Source organism: Telopea speciosissima, chromosome 8, assembly GCF_018873765.1.
Source record: "Telopea speciosissima isolate NSW1024214 ecotype Mountain lineage chromosome 8, Tspe_v1, whole genome shotgun sequence".
In the NCBI taxonomy this organism is placed as follows: Eukaryota; Viridiplantae; Streptophyta; class Magnoliopsida; order Proteales; family Proteaceae; genus Telopea; species Telopea speciosissima.
Genome location: NC_057923.1, coordinates 48,774,255 through 48,789,020, shown reverse-complemented (window position 1 = coordinate 48,789,020; position 14,766 = coordinate 48,774,255). Strand labels below are relative to the sequence as shown.

At 39.8% G+C, this 14,766-nt stretch overlaps 1 protein-coding gene across 1 annotated transcript; it reads right to left on the bottom strand.

The window, feature by feature from the left end:
* Positions 1 to 8,395: 8,395 nt before the first annotated feature.
* Positions 8,396 to 14,551, bottom strand: LOC122671116 (non-specific phospholipase C1-like). Its single transcript, XM_043868212.1, has 3 exons — positions 13,373 to 14,551; positions 9,389 to 9,565; positions 8,396 to 8,880 (listed from the first exon to the last, which is right to left on the bottom strand). The coding sequence occupies exons 1-3, from the start codon at positions 14,472 to 14,474 to the stop codon at positions 8,558 to 8,560; spliced, it is 1,602 nt and encodes a 533-aa protein (XP_043724147.1). The 5' UTR covers positions 14,475 to 14,551; the 3' UTR covers positions 8,396 to 8,557.
* Between the last annotated feature and the right edge of the window lie 215 nt (positions 14,552 to 14,766).

Sequence of the window (14,766 nt, the reverse complement as noted above, 5' to 3'; positions counted from 1 at the left end):
AGGCAGCAAGTATAAAAGGGCGTATCCAATACACAAGGCTGCATAATGTATGCAATTTTATCCCAGCTTTTGCAAAGAGGTTGTTTCTAAACTCGAATCCATGACCTCTTAGCTTAATCACAATGGAGCAACCTTATTGTCGTACCAACTATTACCGAGGCCCACCCTCTCCAAGACCCACCCTCTTGAAAGACAACAAGTATGCTACCAATAAATTCAAACCTTTGATATTCCTCAAATGCTGAGAAATTTTTGAAAAATGCTGATTTTTTTTTTTTTTTTTCTAAAGAAAGTTGGAAACTCTAGGGGAGTGTAGAGCCTACACCCAGACCCAGAGGGAGCAAAATGATTTCCATAGCTACCCCTAGACAGACGAAAATCCATACCAATGTGTGTGCTCTCATTGGCTCTCATGTATGCACAAGAGCCACGCTCCCCAATAAACAACACGGGCCCAATGTCATCATTAGCTTTCACTTAGTCTGATATACCCGGTCTCAATTCAATTAGAGGGTTAGTTTATGTGGAATGAGGTTCTCTCTCCTCGCCATGGATAAAAGGATGTTGTCTTTGTTTTGATCAGTCTTTTCAGCGTAATCAGAAGGGAAAATCTGTTTGTGGTTTTAACCATATCACTTATAAGTTATAACCTCTTTTATTGGGGTCGTATCTGTCATTTCCTTCCCTTCTTCTCTTCTCCCTCTCTCCTCTTTGTTTTAGAAATATTGGACCTTTTATTTATTTTTGGATGAAAACAGAAAAGCATTTGAATTAAAAGGAGACCATATACATAGACTTAGCAAATAACCGCATTTGAATTAAAAGGAAACCATATACATAGACTTAGTCAACTTAGCCTAGTTATTTGCTACCGTACCACAAAAAAGATCTGCCCTAGTAGTATAGTATATATCAGGAGCTAGGTCATGTATGTACATAAGATCTTTTAATAAAGACAATGGCCAAGGATTAGAAGTTGGAGATGAAAAAAGATCAGCGATATGTTGTTTTGAGCACCACACTTCTTTGATCTTCAACCCTAGGTTCTTTGAGAGGTCCAGGCCCATTCTAATACTAAGTAGTTTAGGATCTAAACCACTGGAATTCTTAATATAGTCGGCCGCTATGATAGTAAATCTACCAGGTAACAAAACCATAGTCAATCATCCTGCCGAAATCACGCTGACATCCATGAATCCTGCACAAATTAAAATAGCATTACTAAAAATAGGCAAAGCCGAAAAATGAGTAATACCTACCTCATCAACCGTATCTGGACTTACAAATTGGGAATTAAAAGCCGCCGGGGGGGGGGGGGGAATAGATTTCCATATCAGAGAGCCAACATTCAGTCTGTTTTAAAGGCCAAATGGGATCAGGTTTTTCATGACCAATAACAGCTTTATTTCTAGCAGTCCAAATAAAATAGCACAGAATAACAAACACCTTCTTACCAAAATAATAATAATAATAACCAACACCTTAAAAAAACAATCTAGAGAAATCTTATCTAGTTTGCGATTAAGCAAGGTCTCTTTGCAGAAATTCTCCAAAGATGAATGCAATAAGCATTCCGCTCTTAGCCCCAATGGCCCTGCCGCCGAGATATGTTTGTTTCAATCACATGAAAGGGATAAGTGCCAGTAGGACTCGGCACAATTTCCACAAAGAGCACAAGTAGGATCGATTTGGACTTGGAAATGACCGCCTTATCCGGAAGACCTACATTTAACAGACGTCAGAAAAAGATTTTTAATTTAGGATGAATTTTTAATTTCCAGAAAAATTTCCACTAGGATGGATAGCAAAGAGTTATTAGTCGAAACACAAGGAACCAATGATTTAGCCACTAGTTTAGTATTAAATTTTCCATTTCTGGTAAGAGTGCACCACCAGCTATCATTAGTAGAAGATAAATTCATCCTGTGAATAAGAGAAGATAGATGCAAGGGAATCGAAATAGAAATGCGATCAAAATCCCATCTACCATCTATAGTATAATCCGCAACTTTTTCAATTCTTTTACTTGAATCCTACAAATAAGGTAATAAACATCCATGAGAAGAGGGAATCCAAGGATCAGTCCAGAAAAAAGTTGATTTGCCATTCCCAATTTTCATGATGGAACGTTATTGAAGATTAGGGGTGATTTGAGAGATGCTTTTCAAGTCCACGAGCCTCTTTTCTTTCTCACATGAGGATTAAAAAGGGAAGATTTAGGGAAATACTTGGCCTTAATCAAACGTGCCCATGGAGAGGATGTCTCCGTCAGCAATCTCCACCCTAACTTTAATAACAAGGCCTTGTTGTGGACCACAGCCTTACGAAAGCCCAATCCTCTCTGCGATAAGAGAGTGCACATCCTATCCCAGGAAATGAGAGTGGTTTTTTTCTTATTCTATGAACCCCAGCTAGAAATTCAGAAATATTGGACCTTCGGCAACTCACCCCTTGCCGTGAACTCTCTCTCTCTCTCTCTCCATATCCAGGTCCGAACCTTCTCAAAGATAACCTTAGATTGATGAGACTGGAGAGTTCAGGAACTACCCTTTCTTCTACTGTTCTTAGTCTTTGATTTTCTTATGTTTTTTTCTTTTGATTTATCTTGTATTTATTTTAATAGATATGTGATTCCATGTGTTGTGGTATATCTGATCCGAGCTCTCATGTGGCCGAGCTGACTTGCACAGAAGAACAGAGCTAAGAAATGGAGGGTTGGCCTAAGCTGGAGGAACCACTCTGATGCTTAAGTCAGACCTCTTGCAATAGATAAATCTTTAAGCAGAGAAAATGAAAATTGAAAATTGACCCCTTTACCTAGGCTTGGAGTTGTTATTTAAGAGTTTGGATGATGGATCGGTGTAAGATTCCCAAGATGATAGACCGTTGCAAGGTGTACTTGATTTGTATCCGTGGCACTCTTCAGGTTAGACACATAGGTTACTTGGGTTAGCTCAAGTTGGCTGGCATCGGGTCAGCCTAGCATCTGATAGTTGTAATGAGCTAGATGGATGATCTAAGGGTCGGCCTGGCATCTGACAGGTATGATGAGCTTGATGGATATCTGATGGTCAGCTCAGGTCAGATCGGGTCAGCCCGACAGACAGGTATGATGAGCTAGATGGATGATTTGATGGTCGACTCAGGTCAGATCGGGTCAGCCTAATCCCAGATGTTTCCACATGTCATCCTCTAACTGGTCGATAGTAATTTGGTTCATCATCATGTGTCATAGTGTATAAAACAATATATATAAACCAATAGAAAATCTAGAAAAAGAATCACATTATCTTAACTTATAAAATTATAAAAATAAGAAAACAAAATCTAACAAGGTAATTTAATTGGATAGACGGATACAAAGATATATTTCAGATATTTTATCACCGTTGGATTGCTAAACGAATCGGATAATACTCGGTCGGATAGGGGGATTATCATATTCGTGTCCGATTAGTTTTCAGACAAATTCAGATTCTCAAGTCTCAACCCTAACCCTCATCAACAAAACGGTAAAGATGTTAACGGATAGTCGAAAATTCGTATTTGATCCGCGTTCATATCCATTTAGGAGAATCTGTATTCAAAAAATTACTATCCGAATCTGTCCGAAAACTAATAGGATATTATTTGAATCCGTTTGAATATAATCAGATATAATATGATAATTCCACTATCTGACCGAATTCAATCCGTTTACATCCTTATGCATAAACAATGATGAAAGGGTAATGTCATTACATGAGGGGTATATGATTTTGGGTCCGAATTATCCGCATTATACTAGCACTTGCTTTCTGCTTGTCTTACTACCGCTTCCTACTAGTTAGTTGTCATGTGGCATATTTAAACTATTTCTTAGATATCCATCGTTAGATTCACTCATCACTTTCTAATGTGGCACAAATAAATGTACAATAGAAAATTTCTTAGACCTACAAAACCAAGAAACCTTTTACAAACAAAGTATCTAAAAATACAGGATTGGAAAGAGGGTGCATAGATGTTACTACATGGGAGACTAAATGATTGAATTTTTTATTTTTAACAAAAACCATATATTATATGTAACCTCCCACCCCTCCTCTCTCTCCTCCACTCACCAACTCAGGCCAAGTTAAGGTAGGATCAATTCCAAGACCTGGATATAACCAGGCAAAGTCCCTTTAGTAGTTGCACTAGCTGACATGAATATATGATTGAATTTTGAGTTTGAGATTTACTACACAATGTTGGTCTGGTCTTTTTATTATTATTATTATTATATATTCAGAGAGTGTGTGTAGTTAACCACATGAGCATTTATAAGAAATATTAACAACTCAACTCAACCTTATCCCAACTAAATGGTTCTGCTACATGGATCGTCACCCTCCAATCAACTTTATTCAAATTCATACTTGATACAAAGCCTAAGCTATGCATATCTTTCTTCACTAATTCTCCCAGAGTCATTTTAGCTATGCCCTTGACTCATTTAGCTTCTTCAATCTACATCAAATCACTCCTCCATATTGGAGCATATGAAGGTCTTCACTGTACATGGTCATGCCACCTCAAATGACTTTCTCACAACTTATCATGTATTGAAGCTACTCCCAAATCAGCTCTAATTTGCTCATTCCTTACTTTGTTCTTCATAGTTTTACCACACATCCATCTCAACATCATTTTCTCAGGTACATTAAGTTTATCCTATATAATGTTTCTTAATTGCCCAACATTCGGTACCAGACATCACAACCGCTCGTATGATTGCCCTATAAAATCTTCATTTATGTTTTAAATGAATATGCATGTCAATCATACAACACTCCGGACGCACCTCTCCTCTTCATCTATCCTATTTTAATTCTGTATAACATCATCTTCCACTTCTCCTTTATTTCTGATGAGCCCAGATACCTAAAATAATTGTTTTGCAAAATCTCTCTCACATCAATTTTCACCACCTTATTGTCTAGGATAACTAAGGTTATACACCATATACTCTATTTTCGTTCTGTTATCTTTAATCCTTTTGATTCCAATTAAGTTTGATCTTCATAATTTCAACTTTATGTTAATCCATGCTTTTGTTTCATCTACCAAAACAATATAATCAACAACAAGACATACACTAAAGGGACTCGATCTTAAATGTCTCAAGTTAATTCAACTACAATAAATGCAAACAAATAAAGGTTTAAAGTTGATCATTTTGATTCCAATTAAGTTTGATCTTCATAATTCCAACTTGATGTTAATTCATGCTTTTGTTTCATCTACCAAAACAATATAATCAACAAAAAAACATACAGTAAAAGGACTCGATCTTGAATGTCTCAGGTTAATTCAACTACGATAAATGCAAACAAATAAAGGTTTAAAGTAGATCCTTGATGCAACCAAAGCTTCTCACGCAGGCAGGTAAAGAAGTTCTTCTAAAATCAGCAATGTCACCAATGTCAAACTATGCAGGGTCACACTTCAAGCCACCTGTCTCCTTCTATGATGCGGTGAAGAGGGCTTCAGCAAACTTCTTTTGGAATGGTTCAGATGATTCCCGAAAAACCCATTGGATATCATGGAAGAGGTTATGCCAGCCAAAGTCTCAAGGAGGTTTGGGCTTTAAGGACTCTAGAAGACAAAACCACCTGCTTCTAGCAAAAGCAGCTTGGCGACTTTGGTCTTCATCGTATTCTTCTTGGGCTTGCTTTATCAAGTTCGTTTATTTTTCACACTCAGACTTTATAAATGCCAAACTAGGTAATCGGCCATCATGGGGATGGAGGAGTCTATTGGAAGGACGGTTTTACTTGAAGGTATGATATGGAAGATAGGTGATGGTAGGAGTGTTGATATATGGTTGGACCAGTGGGTGCCATCTCTACCAAGCTTCAAATTCATTTTCGACTGGTGGGTTGTGCTTTAGACCGTGTCTCTGACCTCATTGATCCGGACAAAAGATATCAGGAGAACCACTCTACTTTATAGTTTGTTCCAACCTAGTGATGCTGCCGAAATTTTAAAGATCTCTATTAGCATGTTTGTGAATGAAGACAAGCAGGTCTGGGGCCCTTCAAGAAACGGAGTGTTCTCAGTCAAATCAGCATACTATATGCTATCTAAAAAGGAGGACAAGGAGCAAAGGCAAGCTACGTCGACATCAAGATTACATCAGTGGGATTCAATTTCTGAGGTTACTTGGAACCGAATCTGGGCAATAAAATCCCCGCCGAAGATAAAGACTTTCATCTAGAAGCTTTGCAATGATGGAGTAGCCACGTTGTCAAGCATGGCTGCTAGACAAATGCCTATCGACCCTACTTGTATTCACTGTGGATGTGCAATGGAGATTGCTGATCATTTAATTCTGGATTGCCCCTTTGCAAGAGCTGTATGCTATGGGTGCGCTTTGCAATACTCTCCTCCAACGAGTTTTGTGCCAAAGTTTTTCGAATGGATCCGGAGTTGGGATCCTATTTTTCTCCATGACAAGAAGGCGCAGGAGACCTTGTCCAAAGCTTCTTTCGTATGTTGGTACCTGTGGTGCTCGAGAAACGAAGCTACTTTCAATGGGAAGAAATGGACTCTGCTGGAGGTAATTAAAATGGCTGAAAAAGCTTTCATTGAGTATAACTCAGCAACTTCTGGCTGCAACCAAAACCATGCAAGGAATGTTCTGACTATTCATCAATGGAATCCCCCACCACACGGCTTTATGAAGGTTAACTATGATGCAGTTTTGCCACACGGGGCGTCCAAGGGAGGTTTGGGTCTGATCTTCTGGGACCATAATGGTAAACCATATCAAGCTGTTTCGGTGCCCCAATGCTTTGGTCTTCCCCAAGAGTTCATATCAACGGGAAGGTTAGGCACCTCGATGTTGGCTCTTCGCCACCTGGGGCTGTAGTTTGTTCCAAGGGTTAGGTTGTTCGCCCATTAAAGCGGTATGTGAGCTAGGCTCAAGGCATCGGTGCATCTTTTTCGTGTACTCGTTTCTATTAATAAATCTTTCTCTTGTACTGATCCTCTTTCTCGCAGTAGTCATTCTTGATGGCACTTGTTTTTCAACAAAGTCATTCTTTCTTGCTCGACTACTTGTGTTTCGGCACTACTCTTTTCCTTCGTGTTGTGCCACTTTCTGCTCTTCAAGGGGAGCTCCTCGTAATCCGGGTTGCACTTAGCATGGCCATTACTTTAGGCCATCAAAGAATCTATGTTGAATCTGACAGCAAGGAGGAAAGGGATTATATCCTGAAGCATAGGCGACTTCCACATATTGGTTCTGCAACCTTTGTATCTGATATTCACTACCTTTCTCAGTCTTTTGATTCAATCTCTTTCTCTTTTATTCCACAGACTATCAATTTTGTTGTTGATGTCCTGGCTAGGGAAGCCCTATCACTTGTGTGTGTGATGGATTGTCCATTATCCACTCAGTGGCTTCATAAACTCTATATTCATGAAACTGCTACTTGTACATACTTCCGTTATCAGTAAATTTCCCTTTACCAAAAAAAAAAATTTGGTGATTAATTATCTTAACAAACCACCCTCCCCCCCCCCCCCTCCCGGTTATACTCACAACACCATTGTGTATATATGTTTGGCCCTTTTTTTTTTGTAATGTTTTTAACAATGTCCACGTATTTACTTGAAACAGTTAGTTTTCTCTAGCACTTGCCAAATCAACTCTAGGGACTTTGCCATAAGTGTTTTTTTTGGATCAATAAATACCATACGAAAATCCCTACATTGTCGAAATCTTTCCATGAGTCAAAAAATTCTTTAAAGACTCTATCATTAACTTTTTCTAAGTTGATAAATAATATATGAAGATCATTCTTTCCTTCTTACAAAGGAAAGAGGGAAATTTTATAAGAGTGTCAAGAGTTATTTTTGGCAAGTACTAGAGTAAAAAATATTTCAAGTAAATTTGTGGACATAATTAAAGTTAATGACAACCCTTAAGTGATTGTTCACAAACATTGCTAACAAATGAGGTATAATGATCATGGAGCACGCACGAGCCCTCTAGGTTCTCTCCATTGCCATTTTGACTGATGACGATTGCACCTAGATTCTTGATCTGATTACTGTTTGCTACCATCACAAGAAGTTGAGTTACAAGTATAATGGACATTATTATTAGACGTTTGGGGTTTTAAGCAAATGTTGAAGCTCTACATTCTAACAACTAAAAGGCTTGGAATTAGGCCATCTCAGTATCTCACACCTTCCCACTTCACTCCTGTCCTTTCTCTCTCTCACAGACAAAGTGCACCTTGGGCATTTAGGTCGCATCTGTCAACTCACCACCCTTGCTGATTAAAAATTACAACACACACTTCATCCTTTCGGAACCATGCAACAGAATATTTGCTGACCAACCACCGAACTGTATTAGCCATTCCATAAGAGGCTGGCCACCAGTCCAACCATTTTATTCTATAGCAATCGCAGAAGTAGAACAATTTTCATATATAATACAAAAATACAGAAATACAGAAGTGTTTGTGAACTTACATATCATATTTACAATAAATTACTGAAGATAATCATCATGGGGTAGTCAATGACTTTGAACCTGTGACCCATAGACTCCTCCAGTTGTTCGGCTTGTGAGGGAAGGTTTCATGGTAACAATGGCAGACTCATTAGCTCCAGCCCTTAAGGCAGCTCTTCCAGCTTCCAAAAACCTAGCCACTGCATCCTCAGCATACCGGTTGGCTTCGACCACCGTCATGCTTTTGCCTATGTCTGGATAAGAACCGAGAACGTGATCTCCATTCAGTTGGGATGCAAGCTGAATCAACTCCAACTGGAACTCCGAAAGGCTTTTGTCTTCATGCGGTCCATGTGGCCTCAGCGAAGTCGTGACCTCCGGCAACTTTTCTGCAAAATAAACCAGATTTGGAGTTTTCTAAATCAATCACTGGAGCATGTCAGAGGATGCTCAAAGCAATAGAAAGGGACCTTGCCACTCTAAGAAACCAACAGTGCATATGCTCCCAAAGATATGCATCAGCTGGATGACTCTGTCTTTCAGTTTAAGGAAATATATTTTGTAGACAATAGCATGATGCTCATTGACCAATGACCACCCAAAAGAAAGAAGTAATTTTATGAATTACTAGACCCCCCCCCCCCTCCCAACCCCCTCCCAGAAGAACAAAAAAAATAAGAGGACTTGTGACCATTGGCTCAATTTTAAGATTTTATGCAAAAATCAGCTGGTACAGCCACCACTGAGTGTTTTGAGAGGGAAGGACTAACATCCCATGTTTATTTCTTCATAACCATGAATAAGTTAAATAATACAACAAATTTAAAAATTTTCAATTCCACAATACATGAAGCATATGCAGTTGATATGGCAGTATACTAGGGGATTAGCACAAACCTGGACAATCAGTGCGGGGAGTGTCACGGAGGTAGAAGTAGTTCTCAAATGTCCCAGCCCATGCATCTCTCTTTGTCAGGAAATTTGATTTCAGGTTGAAGAGCTTCTTTACAGTTGCAGGAATAGAAGAATGTTCATATTGTGAATATTGAGTTGGCCCAGTAGGCTCATGAATCACTGTATGAAACAACCAGCAATCAGTTAAACAACATAAAAACATGAAAAGGAGAAGAGCTTAGCACCAAAAAATATAGGAAAAAAAAAGACAGAAAATTCGTCATATGATTTATTGACAGAACTATGTAACTCAATAAAGCCTAACCCCAAGTTCCTAACTACTTTGGGTTTGCTAAGAGTCCTGTTCTGCCGGTCCACTCTGCATCGGTGCTTTTTCTCCCCACTCCAATCCAATTCGTTTGAGTCTTTTATTACTCCACCAGATCATTCCTTTTCACCAGTGCATTCATTGGTCTTCTCTTGTATATGTTATTGGAAACTTTGAAGTAACTTTAATAAGGGATTTGCACCCATGTCCAACATGTGTGCATGCAGATTCTGACACAACAAGTCTAAAATTACCATTTAAGCCTATTCAATGATTTACTTCCCGCCGAAAAGTGAGTAGAAGGGAAAGACTCCAAACCAGAGTTAAAAATGTTGAATTTCGATTTCTTTCCCCCCCCCCCCCCGGTTCAAGAATCATAAGACGGTTAAATCTTAAATGTAATTAATATATTTTATAACTATCAGTGGGAGGTCATTTTCCTTAATCTAGCAGCTACTAAATGTGTCTTAGACTTCCTATCAGCAAATGAGTGGCTGAAATCTGGTGAACATCCAGAACTTAAGTAGAGTTCACCTCTCCCCCTCCCCCCACCCCCCGGGTCCGCCAAACCCTTTTCTTGGTTGGAAAGGGCTTACTGTTGAAGTTGATTCATATTATTTTGTCTGCCTCTTTTAACTTGTGACTCTTCCAGTATTAGCAGGGATTAGTTTGGGTTATATCCTTTAGAAACTACCAAACACAAATACTGGTTCAAGAACCCCCAACAAAACCTAGAGCCAAAACCCACTATTTTCCAGGAGCATCACACGTACCCAACAGCCTCTGTGTGAAGCGGGGTTAAGGCTGCTTACATTATGACCCTCCCCAGACCCCGCAGTGGCGGGAGCCTCGTGCACTGCGTAAGCCCTTTTACCACATGTACCCAACACCACTTCATTTTTCTCCACGTGTGGAGAGAGAGAGAGAATTAAAACTTTTCACCATGGAGCCCACAAACAACCTACTTCATATCCATAATGATAACCATATCTGGATGGTAAAGTAGGTACCGCTCCCTAAACAAGCTCAAGAGATTACAATATGCCAATGCAATCAAACAGAGTATTTTTATTTGTTAGGTCATTGATATGAATCTATAAACAGCTTGTTGCGTGTACAAGATGGGGTGTAGTTACGACTTACGAGATGGACTGAATGTAGTTATTTCTTAATGGATGTAGTTATGAAGTTGCTTAAAGTAGAAGTCTTACTTGTAGTGGAGTGTGGTTACATAGGAGTTATTAGAAGTTATGTAAATATGGGAGGGTGGTAGTTGTGTAACCTCTGATAATTACCTTGTAAGCTTATTTATAGGAAGATAATGAGAGAATCCACAAGATTTGGAATTGCAACAAATTACTCCAACGAGTAGAGAGGTCAGCTTCCTCCAACATCAGACTTTGTCAGTAAAGCCAATCCCTTTTTCCCCTACAATTTCTCTCCCATTCATAATCTTAACCCATGCCACATAAGGTAAACCAAAAATAGCGGGAGGTTAATACCGAAAATACCAAGATTCCAAAGCTGCAGTTAACTAATTGCATTCCAAAACCAAAGGTTCTAAAACATCCACGAGACAAAAGCATCGAGAATCCAAAAGATTTGGAATTGCAACATATTGCTCCATCGAGTAGAGAGGTCGGCTTCCTCCATTAAGCCGACACCAAGCTTCGTCACTAAAGCCAATCCCCTATTCCCCTACAATTTCTCTTCCATTTATTATCTAAACCCATCTATTCTAAGAGGTATGTATCATCCGATATCAGAGCCAGACAGCGGAGAAGAGCAAAGGTTTAGTAGGTTTGAGGCAAAGGTGGCAACTCTTGTCAGCGGACAGGAGAAACTATGGGCGTTGTTCACCCGCCTTGAGCAATTGGTAGCCGGCGATAATGGTCAAAATGAGTCTATTTAGGCCAGGTACTCCATTTCGGTGCTACCCAAACTCGACAAGCCTTAACTTTCCCATTTCAACAACGACAATGGTGAACTAGCCGTTATTGATTTTGTAGTTGACAATTTTAAGGACGACATTCAGTTCATAATTACTAGTTCACTTTCCCTACGGTGCATCATCCAAAGTGACTCCGAGACCGTGCTCCTGATTTTAATGGTGGAGTCACCATTGCACTTCATTACATGGCCATTTCCAGTATGATGCTTGGGAAGAGATTCTTCGATCATTTGGCCAAACTTCCACATATGATCCAACCCCTAGCAGTAAGAATCCATAATATTTTGGGCCAATGAAATTGGAGCCCCTTCATTCCAACATTTGAAAAGCGACAAAGAAGTTTCAATTCAGTGAGGTTTTGAGGTAACAGGTTTCTAACAATAGAAGCCACTTTTGTTTGTCCTTGAGGGCAAGGACAAATACCAAGGGGGAATGAATGTTACATGTACAAGATGGGGTGTAGTTTCGTGGTGCACTGAATTTAGTTATTTCTTAATGGATGTAATTATGTAGTTGTTTAAAGTAGAACTTACTTGTAGTGGGGTGTGGTTACATAGGAGTTATCTAAACATGGGAGGGATAGTACTTGTGTAACCTCCGGTAACTAACTTGTAAGCCTATTTATAGGAAGATAATAAGAGAATCCAAAAGGTTTGGAATTGCAACAAATTATTCCAATGAGTAGAGAGTTCGGCTTCCTCCATTAAGCCAAGACGCTAGGCTTCATCAGTAAAGCCAATCCGTTTTTCCCTACAAAATCTCTCCCATTTATAATCTTAACCCATCTATCCGAAGAGGTACACATCACAGCTTCTTAAAACTATGTAACCCACGTCTCATATCCTTAAAACGAACCTCAATTACACTATATAAAAACTACAACGGGGTTGAAGAAACAGTTAGTGGGAGGCTAATACCAAAATAGTTCACCGGTGAGAGCATATGTGAACTGCCACATAAGGCAATCCAAAAATAGTGGGAGGCTAATACCGAAATAGTTCATTGGTGAAAGCATTTGTGAACCGCTAGATAAGGCAAACCAAAAATACCAAGATTCCAAATCAGCAGGTAACTAATCGCATTTCAAAACCAAAGATTTTAAAACATCCATGAGACAGAAGTATCAAAAGTAACTCTGCACTGTAAAGAGAAACCCAAAACCTAACTAAAACTAGGATACTGACCAGCATAATAGACTAAACCTTTTCCTGTTTCTTATTTTAGATGAAGAAACATAATAGAACTAGAATCCAAATTTTGTAACTGAGAAGCCTAGCAGAACCAACATGTTTCCTTACACAATCGAGATCATGGATCTTGGGAAAGAAAACTTAAAGCAGAGCAAGCAGTTAGGCCAGAAATAAGCTAGAAATGACAAATTCCCCCCCCCCCCCCCACACACACACACAAAAAAAGAAGGATAAGAGAGTATATTTATCTAGCTAAATCTCATCCTGATATAGTTAATCATGCAGTTGTCCATCAATTCAAACCAGTCAACATTATTCTTTCACAGTTACATGCTAATTAAAACGAAATTGGGAATTATCTATTAATAGAAAAAAAATAAGTGCAGAAATTTATTAGTCTCGCAATTAATTATGCATCAAACACCCAAATGTAAGGCGATCGAAGAAGCAATATCATCAATTGAAAAAGAGATATAAACCCAGAACTAAATAAATAGAACAAGCACAAGAAAACTGACCTAGCCCTTTTTCTATCCAGGGTGAGATTAGTATCGTCGGAACTCGAACACCCAACCTATCGAACCTGAAGTAGAATGGTTCAGGCCCAATAATCCCATCAGGGCTGGGAACACCAGCAACCGGCGTGGGCACGTGATCATAGAACCCACCATGCTCGTCATAGGTGATCAATAGCGCCGTTTCGTTCCATTGCGGGCTCTTCCTCAATGTCTCATACACCTCCTTCACAAACTTCTGCCCAAGCGCAACGTCATGCGATGGATGATCATCGTTTGCAGGGTCCACATTCACATCGAAGTACCTCTGCTCGATCAACACATAATTAGGAAGCTTACCCATCATGGCATGTAATTTGAACTTCAAACTGTAACTGTGGAACTTAATCACGTGTTTCAGCTTCCTCAAGCTATTCAAGAAGAGAGTTGCAGGGATATTCTGGTAATAAATCCCAAAGCTAAGCCCATTCTCTTCAATCGAATCGAAAATAGTCTTCTGAGGGAAACCATGGATAAGGTCCTTCCGTACGTTGCTCTGAAGGCCATGAGAAGTGGCCGAGTGAACGTAAAGACGATTGGGTTGAGTCGAAGTGGGCACAGAGGCAAACCACCGATCAAACACGGCGAACTCGTTCACCAAAGCGGTGTAAATCGGCACAACCTCGGGCTTAAAACCACTCATAACCGTCTTCGGCATGTGGTCGCCCATACTTGCTGCTTCTTGAACAAAGCCATTCATGGGAACTGGGTTGGCGGAAACGTCCTCCGAACCAAAAATCTGCTCTCGAATCGCTTGGAACGAGTGACCGGGATCGGAGTCGACGAATATAGCGTCGTCGGAGACGAATACTTCGTCCGAATTAGGGTCAGAAGCCGAGAAACGGTTCGACTCTTTTCCGGTCAGACCATCGATGTCCGGCCGAGTTTTTTTTAGCCAGCCTAAAATATGATCGAAGGAACGGTTTTCCATTACTACAACCACTAAAGTTTTGATGGGGCCATCGATTTTTTTCTTCCGGTGGAATTGGTTGAACTTGCGGGACTCAGAAAAAGCCAAGAGGCTGAAGAAGAGGAGGGTAAGGAGTAGACGACGGCGGTCGACCATCTTGGCGGCCTGGAAGTAAACGCCGTCGCCGGAAGAAAAAAAACCCAGACTACCGAAGAAGGAAAATGGTGGCTCTGCCTTCAAGAAAGGATTGGTTGTTCCGTCTGTGAAAGCTTTAAAGAAGTAGACGACAAGGATTGGGTGTCTAAGTGGTATATAAGATATAAATAATAAGAATTAAAGATTAAAAAATAGTAAACAAAATTCAAATAAAACAGAGTTGAGAAACATGCCAATCAGCAGAGACAGTCTCTGGAAGGGAACTGCTGGCAGTGGTGGGTCCGGACAGTTC

Excerpts from the sequence above, each read along its gene's own strand:
- LOC122671116 (XM_043868212.1), bottom strand. The coding sequence starts at position 14,474 with ATGGTCGACCGCCGTCGTCTACTCCTTACCCTCCTCTTCTTCAGCCTC. Across the intron at positions 9,566-13,372 it reads CTGGATAGAAAAAGGGCTAG|TGATTCATGAGCCTACTGGG; the intron begins GTCAGTTTTCTT and ends TGTTTCATACAG. Across the intron at positions 8,881-9,388 it reads TCCCCGCACTGATTGTCCAG|AAAAGTTGCCGGAGGTCACG; the intron begins GTTTGTGCTAAT and ends TTTATTTTGCAG.